At 39.6% G+C, this 17,707-nt stretch overlaps 1 protein-coding gene across 3 annotated transcripts in view; it reads left to right on the plus strand.

Moving 5' to 3' along the window:
- gpx7 (glutathione peroxidase 7) overlaps nucleotides 1-15,975 on the plus strand; it is a 31,577-nt gene extending 15,602 nt beyond the window's left edge. For all 3 annotated transcript variants that reach the window (XM_072574317.1, XM_072574319.1, XM_072574316.1), the window contains exons 2-3: nucleotides 4,930-5,191; nucleotides 15,625-15,975. In XM_072574317.1, the coding sequence (XP_072430418.1) occupies nucleotides 4,930-5,191; nucleotides 15,625-15,788 (426 nt within the window). In that variant the 3' untranslated portion in view covers nucleotides 15,789-15,975. The remainder of the gene's footprint in view (nucleotides 1-4,929; nucleotides 5,192-15,624) is intronic.
- The last annotated feature ends 1,732 nt before the right edge of the window (nucleotides 15,976-17,707 follow it).

Below are 17,707 nucleotides of genomic sequence, written 5' to 3' on the forward strand. Positions count from 1 at the left end.
TGAATCCAGGGAGTGCAACTGATGTGCGGAAGCCTACTCCAGCCCTGAAAGATAGTGAAGTAATATCCTGTCGGAAGCAGCAACTTAACTTTACTGACCTAAACGCCATTCTTGGCGATCTGTGCCAGAGCCCGAATCCCACAGAAAGTACCAGCAGTGATAAGAGAAAGTAAACTGGGAGGCCTGAGGCAGATTTGAAATAGGGCCTCAGGCCCCATTTAAGAGAGTTTTGATAAAATAATGAAAGCTTTCTTATCCTCAGCGAAATCTATTGTCCTTATTCACTTTAAATGAAGACCCCGTTTGTGGCCAACACAAGGTGGAGGATCACATATGCGTGCACAAAATCACCACACCAATTCACAGTATTTCTGTGGCTGATTAGAAGTTTGCTGCGGACTCATCTCGAATTTTCACAATGACCTTGCGTGAATAAAGTGTTTACATTGAAAATTTGACATACACAGAATATTGCATTAAAACTTTGATTTTATTTCAAAACAGTTTGTGTAAACATAAATACTGTAATGAACCTTCTCTCTGGCACATTTATGTAGATTACATTTTATAACAGCAAACAAATACAGAGGATTTCTTTGCTGGTTTGGTGAAACAAAGCACTTTTTAATCATTGATGTTTTATAATCAATGATATTGAAATAGATTTGCAGCTTCACCATCAATGGAGAATGTGATTATTAACCTGTGGCAGTCTTCTTAAATACCTGCTATAAGAAGGATATTATTAAATTAGAGTGCAGAAAAATTTACAAGGATGTTCCCAGGACTGGAGGGTTTTAGTTATAAAGAGAGGCTGGATACGCTGGAACATTTTTTTCACTGGAGCCTAGGAGGTTAAGGGGTGAACTAATAGGGGCTAAAACAATCGTGAGGTCATCGATAATGTGAATAGCAAGACTCTTTTCCCTACAGTGGAGGAGTTCAAAACTAGGAGGAGTGTTTCTAAGGTGAGAGAAGAAAGTTTTAAAAAGTTCATGAGGGGCAACTTTTTAACAAGCTTGTGGTATGTATGTGGAATGAACTACCAGGGAAAGTAGTAGATGTGGGTACAGTTACAATATTTAAATAGACATTTGGACATGTACATGAATAGGAAAGGTTTACAGGGATATGGGCAAAATGCAGGCAAATGTGACTAGTTTAATTTGGGAAGCTTGTTTGGCATGGATGAGTTAGACCGAAGGGTCTTTTTCCATACTGTATGACTCTATAACTTTATGACTTCGTGACACAGCAATTGAATAGACAGAGGAGCATACATGAGGATTGTGTTCTGGAACAATACAATTCACAATACGATCAATAATAACATCATGGAAGTTGTTAGCAAATGTACATCAGGCCATCCGCACAGATGGTTAGGCTGTTATTGGTGTAATGGAAATCCACACTCCATTTATAAAAAGACACTGAGTATATGACCTTGTTAGGTAGTTAGGAAAACTAATAAAATGTTGTCATTTATCGCAAGAGAAATTGAATACAAAAGTCGTACATGGCACTGGTGAAATCACATCTGGAGTACTATGTGTAGTATTAGTCACTAAAGAAAGATGTAAATGCATTGGAAGCAGTCAGAGAATATTTAACAGAATAATACAATAGAAAGTGCTGGAGAAACTCAATGGTCTGGCAGCATTTGCAATGAGAGAAACAGAATTAATGTTTCAAGTGTAGTGACTCTTAAGAGGTGCTGCCAGACGTGTTAAGTTTATAAAGCACTTTTTAAAACTTCATATCCCTAGCATTCATTGTACTTTGTTTATACCAGCATAATACCTGGAATGAATGAGTTGCCTTTATGTGGAAATGCACAGGCTAGGCATGTTCTGCTAGAGTCTAGAAGTGTAAAAGGCAACTTGATGTAAACATATAAGATCTTGAGGCATCTTGACAAGGTAGGTGTGGAGAAAATGTTTCTGCTAGTGGGAGAATTTAGAATGTGGGAGAATTAAATGTTTAAAAATCAAGAATTTACCCATTTAATACAGGGATGAGATTTTTTTTACAAAGAAGGCTCATGAGCCTTCAGAATTCTCTTTTGCAAGGCAATAAAAATAAAATTGTTGAATATTTTTAAGGCTGACGTGGATTTATTCTTGATAAGCAAGGGGATGAAAGGTGAACAGGGATAAGTAGATTTGAGGTAACAATCAAATCAGCCATGCTCTTATTAAATGGTAGACTAAGCTCAAGGGGCTAAATGACCTACTCCTGCTCCTTAGTCATGTAAATGTTTGACAGGTGCCTCACCAATTTAATGAAAGGTGTTTGAGCCTGGCAGATAGTGGGATGTCCTGAGAGCATGACAAGTAAAATACTGTATAACTGCAAGTTATCCAGCACTCTTAAGAAAATTATGTTACAGTACAGTATTTTACTGTTACATTTCCACAAGAGGGCACAATTGATCAATTGCATTTGAAGTTAAAGCAAAACAACAAAGTTGAAACATCAGAATGGCTACATGGTCAAGCTTTCAATCACCATTTTCCAAAAGAGCAAATTCTTTAAAGAAATATTGACTTTGTCCTCATCAACCGTACATTTAAAATTACTGAATTTTATATTATGTTAAAAATGACATCGTAAAATGTTGGATAGGGGCATTCCTCATAGAAGTTTGATTTATTTTCTGTTTGAATATATGTCAATGATGGAGGAGGAGATGAATGGGCAGATTTGTTTCAGGATTTTACTATATACGTATTAACATTTGACTAATAGGTAGTCAATACAAAGGGAAGACATATGAAGACTAGTCAACATTCCTGGAAGAAGATTTTTTGCACTTCATCTTTTGTTATGTTATTGACTTTAATATTCAGAACATGTGCTAATCTAGTAATGGTATTATTCAGATTGTATACCTTTAATCTGTTCACTTCCACCATATCTATGCTCGATGATGCTCAAGGTTAGCTCGATAATGGCTATAATGGGAAGCTTGTTGCTTTCTTCTCTCTGTGAAACGTTGTCTTGGAAACAGCTCAAGAAGATGCTTCCATTAGTTGTTATGGTTTTATTCAAATATTGGAGAATTATGACGTTTATTTCCTACACATTATTGATGAGCTGTTAAAGTTCCTGAGCAGTTTACAACCCCACGCTTGTATCTCACCTCTATATGTTTATCATTATTGATTCACCTGCCATTCACAAAGACGTGACCTTAAGTAGAAAAGCGCTTCAGTCAGATGACCATAACTAGGCAGGTGCTATAATTGAGGCTTAGCTTTCAGTGCATGTTCACTCAGTGGTGTACCACTTAACTGCAATGTTGAGCTTGTAATGTGCAGAAACAGCCTTTAAAGGTTTCTATCACTTCCCAACACTGAGAATTCAGCTTCAAAGAGAAGGAAAGTGGCCTGCTCTAACTGTTCCAAACATGTTGATGGAGAAAACTACAGATGACCTGATCAGGGACATTTTCAAATACAGCATGTAGGAAACACCATAGTTTGAAACATGTTTAGGTGAAATGTAAAGTTTTGTAAAACAATAACCTGTCAATAAAGTCGCCATAGTCTTACCAGACCAGAGGGCTGCACTGTCATTAGAGAGACAACTGACAGTGATTTAACCTGAGGGACAACAATCCTCAGGCAAGGGGAGAACTTGAGAAGGAGAATCCTTCATATTGAACTAAGCTAGTTCAGGATTTGAAGCCATGCTATTGGCATCATCCTGCATTGTAAACCAGTCATAAAACCAACTGAGCTAACCAACCCTCTGACCTAGCAATAGTCAATATCAGGATTGGTGGTATCTTGATATACTGCTCCCAATTGTCAGTTTCTTAAAATTGAGTCTGCTAGTCCATCCCTTTTTCCAATTTAATTTATTATCTTATAGAAATGTGGATATTGTAAAAGTTTCACAAGTGCTCAATTTCCTCAAACTAACATTCAGTTTGTACTACAATTCTCCTCACCATCCCAAGTTGGTGGTTGCATTTTATGTCTTTTATATACTAGGTAATACAACCATTATTAACATGGTCTGATGGATTAGTTTGATCATATGAAGTGGCCAGAGAGGAGCTTCAATTTTGTTCCTCCAAAGTTACCTTTTTTTCTGTGAGTCTTTAGCTCCTTCCAGCAGATTACAGGGCTGCTAGTAGGTAGAGGGTGCCCAACCCAGATGTTTTCTGCATCACCAAACTGTAGGAAAGCTTGCTTCACCAGATGGTCTTTCTGTGTCTGAGTTCCACATTATTTGTGTATGTTGATGCAGTATTCCTGCCTCTAGATGCACCAGAAGAATTCCTTTATAGATTGGTCTTGAAAGTAGCAATTCTATCCAATTTTCCTTAATGAGCTCTGTATTGATGTCAAACTTTGTCAATACTGCAGTGTAAGTGCAGATATTTACACCGGATTTTTTTGTAATCTGTCATGTGATGATTTAGATCTTTTATTTCCTAGATCTCTTTCAAAATGATAATTTAATGATTATCACCTGCATGGATGCAATGGGCCAAAAGGCCTATTTTTGTGCTGCAGGTCTCGATGACTAAAGAAATTCTCAGTGTCACCATTTCACAATTATAGGGTAGGAATGCCACAGTTATCTACAAGTTTCCATACCTCACAATTACATGATTGCTGATGAAGGGCTTATGCCCAAAACATTGATTCTCCTGCTCCTCGGATGCTGCCTGACCTGCTGTGCTTTTCCAGCACCACACTCTTGACTCTGAGCTCTAGCATCTGCAGTCCTCACTTCCTCCTCACAATTACATGGCCCCATAGAGGCAACCTGGTTGGACACTTCTGCAAGAAAAGATTTTTTGGGGACTTTTGTTGACATTTAGGAAATAAAATGCGTATGTGTCATTGCTGTGGTATTCCTTTTGTTTTTGTTAAACCTAAATTGCATTTGTTGTGTATCCTTCTCATTTTTCAGATCTCATTAGTTGTTAATGTTGCCAGTGAGTGTGGCTTCACAGAAAATCACTACAAAGACCTACAACAATTACAGCAGGAACTGGGACCAATGCATTTTAATGTCCTGGGATTCCCCTGTAATCAGTTTGGGAATCAAGAGCCAGGTTCTGACCAAGAGATTGAAAGGTTTGTGCGAAGGACCTATGGAGTTTCCTTTCCAATGTTCAGTAAGATCAATGTCAAAGGTCCTGGTGTAAATGCAGCATTCAAATATTTAACAGGTAAGAATGAGATTTTTCAAAATTTAGGAATGACTATTCACTTGAATATAAAATAGATTATCAAAAGAATCTACCTGCACTATACAAAATATGCAGAAGTTTCTCTGAAATAAGAAGACATCAGAATTCATAATGCAAATTTCCAGTAACATTTTGCTAGTTTCCTAATTATCTAAATATTTAAAATGGTTCTGGTTAATCTGAATACTTGTTGGTAATATTTCGTGTTTTGTTGACAGTCCCAAACATCAGAATCTCTGGTACCTTGCTCAAGTGATCCTTTTCTTATCTGTGGGTCAAGACTAAATATCAGGAAGCCCTGTAACTCTGTAGAGTATTCCAACAGAAATATTATCTTGTATCTTGTATAATGTTTATGCAAGAGGCATGTTTCTATTCTGCGTGACTTCATGTAAGATAGCTGCTCTCCATTCCAAAACTTGAAAGTCTGGCTTGTAAGATTTCAATTCAATTGGGCTCAATCCCAGTCCCTTACAGTATTCTGTTTTAGTAATGTTTCGTGTAGCTGGCTTAAATTCCTAGTTTTATGAAGCACCAAACGTAGGTGTGGATAGAAATGTTAAATTAAAGCAAAACATATTACACAACTGGATACAAGATAAGAGAAAAGATATGTTAATAATTTTGGGTTGGGTTGAGACCAATCAGAATTGGAGCGAGGAGGTAGGTAAGCCTTACTGTAGGATTGATCAAAGAGAGAGAGGGGAAAAGGTGAACCAATACTGACACAAAAGGACTGGGCAGTTTCTTAATTTACTTGTGAGGTGGAGAGTGCTGGTGCATGCACTTAGACTATTTCAATATAATAAGGAAGCATGACAGTCCTTCAGAATAGAGGTATTAAATTGAAATCTGAATGACAGGAAGTCAGATCAAGAGCTAAAGTTAACAAATCAACAGAAATTCCTCTAACTTTGAATGAGAATATTTGACCAGCAGATATATATGTTGATGTTTTAGATGTACATTGTGATTATTGGTGAAAAACCTTTGTACTCTGAGGTAACACACTTCATTACCCTCTACACGTCCAATTTTGGTGTCACCTGCAAACTTACTAACCATACCTCCTGTTCACATCCAGATCATTTATATAATTGATGAAAAGCAGTCGACCCAGCACCAATCCTTGTGGCACACCACTGGTCACAGGCTTCCAGTCTGAAAAGCAATTCTCCACTACTACACCTTTAAGCCAGTTCTGTATCCAAATAGCTAGTTCTCCCTCTGTTCCACATGATCTAATCTTTCTAAACAGACTATAATGAGGAATTTTGTTGAATGCCTTACTGAAGTCCACATAGGTCACATCAACCTCTCTGCCCTCATCAATCCTCTTCATTACTTCATCAAAAAACTCAATTAAGTTAATGAGACTCAATTTTGCATGCACAAAACCATGTTGACTATCCCTAATCAGTCCTTGCCTTTTCAGATACATGTAAATCCTATCCCTCAGGCTTCCCTTTAACAACCTGCCTACCATAGAGTTCAAGGGTATACCTGATCAGGTGCCAGGGATTTATCCACCTTTATGTGTTCTAAGACATCCAGCACTTCCTCCTCTGTGATATGGACATTTTTCAAGATGTCGCCATTTATTTCCCCACATACTGTATTTTCCATATCTTTCTCCACAGTAAACATGGCTGCAAAGTACTCGTTCAGTATGTCTGACATTTCCTGCAGTTTTACCCATCAGCATTGCTGATCTTTAAGGAGCCCTATTCTCTACCTAGTTGCCCTTTCATCCTTAATGTATTTGTAGAATCCCTTCAAATTCCCCTTAACCCTATTTGTCAAAGCTATCTGATGTCCCCTTTTTGCACTCCTGATTTCCCTCTTAAGTATACTCTTATTGCCTTTATGCTGTTCTAGGGATTCATTCGATCTCTGCTGTCTATGCCTGATTTATGCTTCCTTCTTATTCTTAATCAAAACCTGAATTTCTCTCATTATCCAGCATTTCCTACACCTACCAGCCTTGCCCTTCATCTTAACAGGAACATATTTTCTATGGACTCTTGTTATCTCATTTTTGAAGACTTCCCATTTTCCAGCCATCACTTTACCTGCAAAAATCCATCCCCAATGAACTTTTGAAAATTCTTGCCTAATACCATCAAAATTGGTCTTCCTCCAATTTAGAACTTTAACTTTTAGATCCAGTCTATCCATTTCCATCACTATTTTAAAACTAATAGAATTATGTGGTCACTGGCCCCAAACTGCTCCCTCACTGACACCTCAGTCACCTGCCTTGCCTTTTTTTCCCAAGAATAGGTCATGTTTTGCACCTTCTGTAGTAGGTTGGTCCACATACTGAATAAGAAAATGTTCTTGTATTCACTTAACAAATTCCTTTCCATCCAAGCACTTAACACTATGGCAGTCCCAGTCTATATTTGGAAAGTTAAAATCCCCGACCATAACCACCCTATGATTCTCCCAGATAACTGAGATCCCCTTACAAATTTATTTCTCAATTTTCCACTGATGATTAGAGGGTCTATAGTGCAACCCCAATAAGGTGATCATCACTTTCTTATTTCTCAGTTCCACCTAACTAACTTCCCTGGATGTATTCCCAGGAATATCCTCCCTAGGTGGAGTCATAATGTTATCCCTAATCAAAAACACAACTCCCCCTCCCCTCTTGACCCCCCTCTTTCTATCCTTCCTACAGCATCTATATCCTGGAACAATAAACTGCCAGTCCTGTCCACCCCTGAGCCACGTCTCTGTAAGTGCGCTTTAGGGAACATCTCCGGGACACCCGCACCAATCAACCACACCGCCCCGTGGCCCAACATTTCAACTCCCCCTCCCACTCTGCCGAGGACATGGCGGTCCTGGGCCTCCTTCACTGCCACTCCCTCACCACCAGACGCCGGGAGGAAGAATGCCTCATGAGGAGCATACGTTGGGAGCATAGGCTGTCAGGGAAGGATGTGGTGGAAATGTGGAACTTTTTCAAGGAGCGGATACGACGTGTCCTTGATATGTATGTACCTATCAGGCAGGAAAGAAATGGTCGTGTGAGAGAGCCTTGGTTGACGAGGGAGGTTGAATGTCTAGTAAAGAGGAAGAAGGAGGCTTACATAAGGTTTAGGAAACAGGGTTCAGACAGAGCAGTGGAGGGATACAGGATAGCCAGAAGGGACCTGAAGAAAGGGATTAGGAGAGCTAAGAGAAGGCATGAAAAATCCTTGGCGGATAGGATCAAGGATAACCCCAAGGCATTTTATGCGTATGTGAGAAACCTGAGAATGACGAGAACAAGGGTAGGTCCGATCAAGGACAGTAGTGGGAGATTGTGTGTTGAGTCGGAAGAGATAGGAGAGGTCTTGAACAAGTACTTCTCTTCAGTATTTACGAACGAGCGGAACCGTATTGTGCAAGAGGAGAGTGTGAAACGGACTGGTAAGCTAGAAGAGATACTTGTTAGGAAGGAAGATGTGTTGGACATTTTGAACAACTTGAGGATAGACAAGTCCCCTGGGCCTGACGGGATATATCCTAGGATTATGTGGGAAGCAAGAGAGGAAATTGCAGTACCGTTGGCAATGATCTTCTCGTCTTCACTGTCAACGGGGGTGGTACCAGGGGACTGGAGAGTAGCGAATGTTGTGCCCCTGTTCAAAAAAGGGAATAGGGATAACCCCGGGAATTACAGGCCAGTTAGTCTTACTTCTGTGGTAGGCAAAGTAATGGAAAGGGTACTGAGGGATAGGATTTATGAGTATCTGGAAAGACACTGCTTGATTAGGGACAGCCAGCACGGATTTGTGAAGGGTAGGTCTTGCCTTACAAGTCTTATTGAATTCTTCGAGGAGGTGACCAAGCATGTGGAGGAGGGTAGAGCAGTGGATGTAGTGTACATGGATTTTAGTAAGGCATTTGATAAGGTTCCCCATGGTAGGCTTATGCGGAAAGTCAGGAGGCATGGGATAGAGGGAAATTTGGCCAATTGGATAGAAAACTGGCTAACCGGTCGAAGTCAGAGAGTGGCGGTAGATGGTAAATATTCAGCCTGGAGTCCAGTTACAAGTGGAGTTCTGCAGGGATCAGTTCTGGGTCCTCTGCTGTTTGTAATTTTTATTAATGACTTGGATGAGGGAGTCGAAGGGTGGGTCAGTAAATTTGCAGATGATACGAAGATAGGTGGAGTTGTGGACAGTGAGGAGGGCATTTGTCGTTTGCAAAGGGACTTAGATATGATGCAGAGCTGGGCTGAGGAGTGGCAGATGGAGTTCAACCCTGCCAAGTGTGAGGTTGTCCATTTTGGAAGAACAAATAAGAATGCGGAATACAGGGTTAATGGTAGGGTTCTTAGTCAGGTGGAGGAACAGAGGGATCTTGGGGTCTATGTACATAGATCTTTGAAAGTTGCCACTCAGGTGGATAGAATTTGTAAGAAGGCCTATGGTGTATTATCGTTCATTAGCAGAGGGATTGAATTCAAGAGTCGTGAAGTGATGTTGCAGCTGTACAGGACTTTGGTTAGGCCACAGTTGGAGTACTGTGTGCAGTTCTGGTCGCCTCACTTTAGGAAAGATGTGGAAGCTTTGGAGAGGGTGCAGAGAAGATTTACCAGGATGTTTCCTGGAATGGAGAATAGGTCGTACGAGGATAGGTTGAGAGTTCTCGGCCTTTTCTCATTGGAACGGCGAAGGATGAGGGGTGACTTGATAGAGGTTTATAAGATGATCAGAGGAATAGATAGAGTAGACAGTCAGAAACTTTTTCCCCGGGTACAACAGAGTGTTACAAGGGGACATAAATTTAAGGTGAAGGGTGGAAGGTATAGGGGAGATGTCAGGGGTGGGTTCTTTACCCAGAGAGTGGTGGGGGCATGGAATGCGCTGCCCGTGGGAGTGGTAGAGTCAGAATCATTGGCGACCTTTAAGCGGCATTTGGATAGGTACATGGATGGGTGCTTAATCTAGGATAGAAGTTCGGCACAACATCGTGGACCGAAGGGCCTGTTCTGTGCTGTAAGTTTCTATGTTCTATGTTCTATGTTCATCTTCCGCCTCGGAACACTTCAACCCCAGGGCATCAATGTGGACTTCAACAGTTTCCTCATTTCCCCTTCCCCCACCTCACCCTAGTTCTAAACTTCCAGCTCAGTAACTGTCCCCATGACTTGTCCGGACTTGTCCTACCTGCCTACCTTCTTTTCCACCTATCCACTCCACCCTCTCCTCCTTGACCTATCACCTTCATCCCCTCCCCCACTCACCCATTGTACTCTATGCTACTTTCTCCCCACCCCCACCCTCCTCTAGCTTATCTCTCCACGCTTCAGGCTCACTGCCTTTATTCCTGATGAAGGGCTTTTGCCCGAAACGTCAATTTCGAAGCAACTTGGATGCTGCCTGAACTGCTGTGCTTTTCCAGCACCACTAATCCAGAAATTGCTATGATATCCCAGTCCCATGTCCCCAACCATGCCGAGTTCATCAGTCTTACCTGTAAGGCCTCTTTCAATCAAGTTTCCAGTAACTCAGCTCTTTAGCTGCCTAGCTCCTTACAAGTGTAAGGTGATCACCATCTCAGTGAATCTAGGTAAAAATCTAGGTTTATTCCTGATGAAGGGATTTTGCCCAAAACGTCGATTTCGAAGCTACTTAGATGCTGCCTGAACTGCTGTGCTCTTCCAGCACCACTAATCCAGAACCTCAGTGAATCTGTTAATCAGAAGGGGCCTGTTTTCTACAGCCAGAGATTCCTACCAAATGTATTCAAACCTTATGATTCTACAGTACTTCATTTATCTTCAAGTTCATTTGGAAACTTTATTGCTTTCTAATAGTTTGTTCTTATATAGAAAGTCAAGTTCATTAAATTTCTGTCCTTGCCAGGAAAAATAAATATTTCTAAAGGAAGTATTTTAGAAGATGCTAAAATATTAACTGAGCAAAATAGCAATTTTAAAATAGTCATTTAATATTCAGATCCTCAGTTCAATTTCTTTAACTTAGAATGAAACTTAAGTAGACATAAAAATTGATAGAGCAAGGGAGGGATAAAAAGGCCACTGTAACTTGACATTCTTGGCAACCAGTAAAAGGTAAAAATAGAGACTTGTTCGTGGTATGATCTCAGCTGATCATAATACTGGATAAGTCAGATGCAAGAGTTAAACCTGGCTTGATTGATAATAAGTTTAGAGTGTGCTGCTGGAACAGCACAGCTGGTCAGGCCGCATTCTCAGCAGGAGAATTGACGTTTCAGTCATAAGCCCTTTAAGGTGTGAATGATACCGAGGTTGAGTATCTGAAATACAATATTGCTGGGAAAAGAGTTGAAGTTTTCTTTTTGCTGATTAAGATCTTTTCAAATTATCTTATAGCCTTTTTTGCATGAAGCTTTGCTCCTTTATTAAAAGTGCTTTGGCAATCTCATGTGAATGTGTACAGCGATTAATCACCCTTAGTAAACAAATTTCAAAATAAAACTTATTATCAATCAAGGAGGAAGTGAGGGCTGCAGTTGTTGGAGATCAGAGTCGAGAGTGTGGTGCTGGGAAAGCATGGCCAGTCAGGCAGTAATCTCTTGCTCCTTGGACGCTGCCTCGGATGCATGGATGATTGGTCATAAGTTTTATTTTGCAATTTTATTTACTAAAGGTGATTAATCACTAAACACATTGAAATGAGATTGTCAAAGCACTTTTAACAAAGGAGCAATGTTTAATGCAAAAAAAGGTCGTAAGATAATTTGAAAAGATCTTAATCAGCAAAAAGGAAAATTCAACTCTTTTCCCAGCAATATTGTTTACAGATACTCAACCCTGGTGAGGTATCATTTGCACCTTAAATCTTTAATTTTTTATCAACTTGTGTTAACTTGTATCAATTTGTCCATAAGTATTTACTTTCAGACTTCCTGTCCATTCACCAAGTTTGATTTTTTCTGGGGGTCCTCAAGATACACAGACACCAGCTAATTCACTGAAGTTTCCGAACTGAACTTTAAGGAAACCCTGTCTATTTGAATGGCTAAACAAAATAGTTTAAGATTTATTTCTAGCTTTGATAGCCTGGCGTCTGCTTTCCACTTCTGTTAGCGTGAAGATTGTCACAAATTAAAAACTACTCTTCGGTGATATGAATATTTTTTCAACTGAAGCCTTGTTGTCTCTCTCTGTCTTTTTATCTGTTATAAAAATTCTACTTTGTAAACATTTTCACCAATTAATTCATCAAGCAACTTGCTAGTCGTCTAACCTAATTTTTTTTTGGAAAGACTATTTTGAAGTCCCTTTAGAAAAAAATTACTTTCAAGAAAGACAAATTCTCTTCATTGAGCTAAAGCTAAAACAAAAAAAATACTTCCTCCTTAGAATTCACATTCCCAAATGATAACAATATTGTTTAAACTTGTATTGCATTGGAGTTGTCCACATTGCAGGAGCAAAGAAGAAAATGAAGGGAATTAAAACTGGTCTTGTGTAAAACAAAATAGGGATGGACTAAAAAGTGAAACATGGAAACATAGCGCTTGCTAATCAAGAAAATAAAGTTTATTAAGTTCACTTCCTACCATCCTCAAAGTCATATAATGCAGCAATAATAAAATTGTTCTTTAATCATTACAATAAATCTCTCAATTAGTTTATAGCAGACACAAGGTGAAAAACTATGTTACACATACTGTACTGTACTGGGGATGAATTTTGTGTAAAAGAACCCCAAAATATCTGACATCTGCTAACTCCATGAACCTATTTGGGAATGAGCCAAATTGTTTGTAGTCTTGCCATCATGTTTGACCCTGAATTGAACTTCTAACTCGATAGCTTTTCCATCATCAAGGTTGCTCCATCTCTGTAACGCTGCCCATCACCACTGTTGTTGGTGTTAACTGCTGCAGAAACACTCCTCCATGCCTTTGTTACCTCTAGTCTTGACAGTGTTTTGTTGGATGGCCTCCCACCTTCTCCCCTCCTTGAACCTACTTTCATATAAAATGACGCTACCCTATCCTAACGCGCACTAAATTCCATTCACTCATCACTCATGACCTGCAGTTGTCTCCAAATCAGGCAGCAGGGTCAATTTTAAAATTCTCATTCTTGTTTTCAAATACCTTCATGACATTACCTCTCAGCTTAGTAACCTTCTTCAATCTTACACCTGACTGTGATCCTTGCTTACCAGTTCTGGTCCCTTGCACATCTCCAGCCCTAAGATTGTGTCTTCAACTGCCTTGGGCCAAAGTTCCAGCATTCCCTCCATAGGTATCACTACCTCTTTGTCTCTCTTTCTTTAAGATACTCCTCAAAACATACTTGATTAAGTTATTTTGACCAGGACACTCCTTGTTATCTGCCCTATCAGTTTACTATCGATCATTAGTAAAGTGATGGAAGGTGGAACAGTGCTATCAAGCAGCATCTGCTCAGCAATAACCTGCTCAGTAACGCCAGTTTGGGTTTCTCCAGGGCTACTCAACTCCTAACTTCATTACAGCCTTGGTGTAAACATGGACAAAAGAGCTGAATTCCAGAGGTGAGGTAAGCGGACAGCCTTTGACATCAAGGCTGCATTCAACTGAGTGTGCCATTATGGAACGCTAGCAAAACTGGAAGCAATGAATACCAGGGGAAAATCTCCAGTGGTTAGAGTCATACCTGACACATAGGAAGATGGTCATGGTACTCAGCTCCAGGACATCTCTGCAGGAGTTCCTCAGGGTAATGTTCTAAGCCCAAACAGCCACATAAGTGGCTGCTTCATCAATGACCTTCCCTTCATCACAAAGTCAGAAGTGGGATGTTCGCTGATGATTGCATAATGTTCAGCATCATTCGCAACTCCACTGATAATGAAGCAGTTTGTGTCCAAATGCAACAAGATCTGGACAATATCCAGCCTTGGGTGACAAGTGGCAAGTTACAATCACGCCACACAAATGCCAGGCAGTGACCATCCCCAACAAGAGACGATCTAACCACTGTCCCTTTACATTCAATGATGTTACCATCACTGAATCCCACACCATCAACATCCTGGAAGTTATCATTGATCAGAAACTCAACTGGACTCACCACCTAAATGCTACGGCTACGGGAGCAGGCCAGAAGCTACGAATACTGTGGTAAATAACTCACCTCCTGACTCCTAAAGCCTGTTCACCATCTAAATAAGTCAGGACTGTGATGGAATACTCCCCACTTGCCTGGATGAGTGCAGCCCCACAACATTCAAGAAGCTTGACACCATCCAGAACAAAGTAGCCTGCTTGATTGACACTGTATCCACAAGCATCCACTCCCTCCACTACCAACATTCGGTAGTAGCAGTGTGTACTGTCTGTAAGATGCACAGCAGAAATGCACCAAAGATCCTCAGACAGCACCTTCCAAACCCACAACGACTTCCATCTAGAAGGACAAGGGCAGCAGATATATGGGAACACTGCCTCTTTAAAGTTCCTCTCCAAGCCATACACCATCCTGACTTGGAAATATGTCGGTATTCCTTCACTGTCACTAGGTCAAAATCCTGGAATTCCCTCCCTAATGACATTGTGGATCAACCCATAGCAGGTGGACTGCTGTGGTTCAAAAAGGCAGCTCATCACCACCCTCTCAAGTGCAACTAGGGATGGGCAATAAAAGCTGGTCAGCCAGTGATGGTTACATTCCACAAAACAAATAGGTAAAGTTTTAAAAATCTTAATTGGCTCAGTGTCAAACTTGTGATCTTTAAGAAGTGTATTTTGTCCTGGGTATTTTTTTGGAGAGATTTTAAGCAATAGGAGCTATGGTGTCTATTCAAAGTCAATAAAGTGAAGACCTTGTGAGGCCTTGGGTTTCTTTTTTAAGTTAGAACCATAGAAGCAGCCTGAATGGATGGCATCATGTTCCCACACAAACAGGGTTTTAGTTGAGCTTTGAGTAGTTGCTGAGATTTTGAAGCTGATTGTGTAAGTTGCTATATCTTTCTCTCTGCTACAGCTAACAGCTGGAGTTCTCTCTGCTGCCAGTATTGCATGTGAGAAAATCTATTTTACTGACTTTGCATTTGCTATGAGTGTGCTTATGGGATGTTACTGTGTTAGAACAATTGCTGTTTAGTAGTTAAATAATCTATTACTCTGTTAAGTTTTCCAATCGAGTTATTTTAACTGGGGGTAAGAATAAAGTGTGTTTTGCTTACAAACTGGAATACAGAACCTTTAAATAAGATAAAATTTACAGTCTAGGCTATCTCCTTGATATATTTGCAGAGGGTTTGGTCTGGTCTATAACAAACTTTACTTCATTGCAGGTGATATATAAATGCCAATTTTTAAAAATTGAAAACTACCATACAATATTTTTTTCAAAATTTGGGTACGGTAAATGTGAAGATTATTACCTTAATTGTAAGAAAAATTGTTTGTGCATTTAATTGTAGACTCGTCTGGAAAGGAACCAAACTGGAATTTCTGGAAGTATCTTGTGGATGCAAATGGTGAAGTGGTGGATGTTTGGGAAACATCTGTTTCAGTTGCAGAAATAAAGCCAAAAATTGCAACGTTAGTGAGGCAACTCATCGTGAAACGAAAAGACGAATTATAATTTAACTCCAAATGCTGTGACATATAATGCTACCTTTTTCAAGTTTACACCACTTTTTAACAATTTTTTTTTGTGTTAGCATTCCTATCCTGTGAAGTCCACTAATTCATTCCCTGTGACACTATATTTTCTTCGGCTTGGTTATGCCTTCCTACTGCAATAAAAATGGTTGAAGAAGTGGAACAAACTGTATATCATTTATTCACCTTTTATTGAGATAGAACTCAAGTTTATTTTATGCTCTAAATACAAATGAATATATACAATAAAATTAGAATTATAATGAATAAGATACACCAAGACTTCATTCACTGTTTACACTTGCAGTCTTCACATTTTTAAAAAAATAACTTTTCTGCTATTATCCTTTATACTTTCCAAGTAAAATTTAGGTTAGTGGTTTGTTTACTTTCATCAAACTACGCAAACTAGATTTTTTTTTAAAGACAGGAAAAGATGTTTTATTGTAGATTTAAAACCTTCCTAAAATGAAATCTCACAGTATAATATTATTACTGTATTTGAAAGGTGGATGGGAAATGGCAAATGTAGTTTTAACACAGAATCTTAATAGCTGCCTGTCTAAAACAGTTGGAAAATGGCAGCTGGTTGGGGATGGAATTCCTGCTGGCAAAAAAGTTAAATGAATAGTTCAGAGTGGCCTTTGACAAAGAAAGGGGCACTGTGGAGGAGCAGAAAACAAATTTTCCTTGCTGGGTCGAGATAAATCTTAAGTATTTTCTTCTCATTGTTTTATCACTTGTGAGGCTACCAAAACTTGCCTTGTAAGGTCAGAAAAAAAAATTCCATTTAGGCCCTGTGATGTCAATGGACCCAGATGAAATCAGTGTACTTCAGGAAAACTCCACTAGATTAGGACAGCTGCTTCTGAGAAGAGTGTCTTAAAATCAGGGTCACAGTAAATCCAGGTGGGAAATTGGTGAATAAGGCACTTGAGACACCTTTAACCGTGTATCAGTTTCAGATAAGGTTAAAGTGCCCCGTTTTTGCTCACTATATGTCTCATTATTAGTACATGGCAAATCTGAAGAGTACGAATGTTACATTCCTAATGCAATGAAATGTATTTTGGGGAATGCCCTGTTCAAATACATTTTAATGGAAAGATGGAGTGACCTCAAGAGTGACCCTGTTCCGAGTTACACAATGGTGAATATGCTTTGCATGCACATGTTGTTTATGTTTCTGTAATGATTGTACAGACTTAATTGAAAGCATATCCAACCTTGACAGGCTTCTACCTAGAGAGATGGTGCTTTATGAATCAACAGTTCCCTATATTTAATTTTCTATCTAGTTCTTCCTTTATGAGGTCCAACAACTAAGATATACCTTCTGTTATTATCACTAATGAGACCACAAAATTTATATTAATGTATGACTAGGGTCCTGTACTGCACTGTAACGTTTTATGTTCTGTGTTCTACAGGGAGATGCCAAATAGGCTGGGGCTGTTTTCCCTGGAGCATCAGAGGCTGAGGGGTGACCTTATAAAGGTTTATAAAATTATGAGGGCCATGGATAGTGTAAATAGACAAGGTGTTTTCCTTGGAGTGAGGGAGTCCAGAACTAGAGGTATAGGTTTAAAATGAGAGGGGAAAGATTTAAAAGGACCTGAGCTTTTCACACAGAGTGGTGTGTGTATGGAATGAGCTGCCAGAGGAAGTGGTGGAGGTTGGTACAATAATAGCATCTAAAAGGCATCTGGATGGGTATATGAATAGGAAGGGTTTAGAGGAATATGGGCCAGGTGATAGCAAATGGGACTAGATTAGGTTAGGATATCTACTCAGCATTGACGATTGGTCCGAAGAGTCTCTTTCTGTGCTGTATATCTCTATGACACTATGACTCCAAGTGATTTGGCAAATTAGGTTACTGTATAGGTCAATAGAGAT

The sequence above is a fragment of the Chiloscyllium punctatum genome, chromosome 7 (assembly GCF_047496795.1).
Source record: "Chiloscyllium punctatum isolate Juve2018m chromosome 7, sChiPun1.3, whole genome shotgun sequence".
Classification (NCBI taxonomy): Eukaryota; Metazoa; Chordata; class Chondrichthyes; order Orectolobiformes; family Hemiscylliidae; genus Chiloscyllium; species Chiloscyllium punctatum.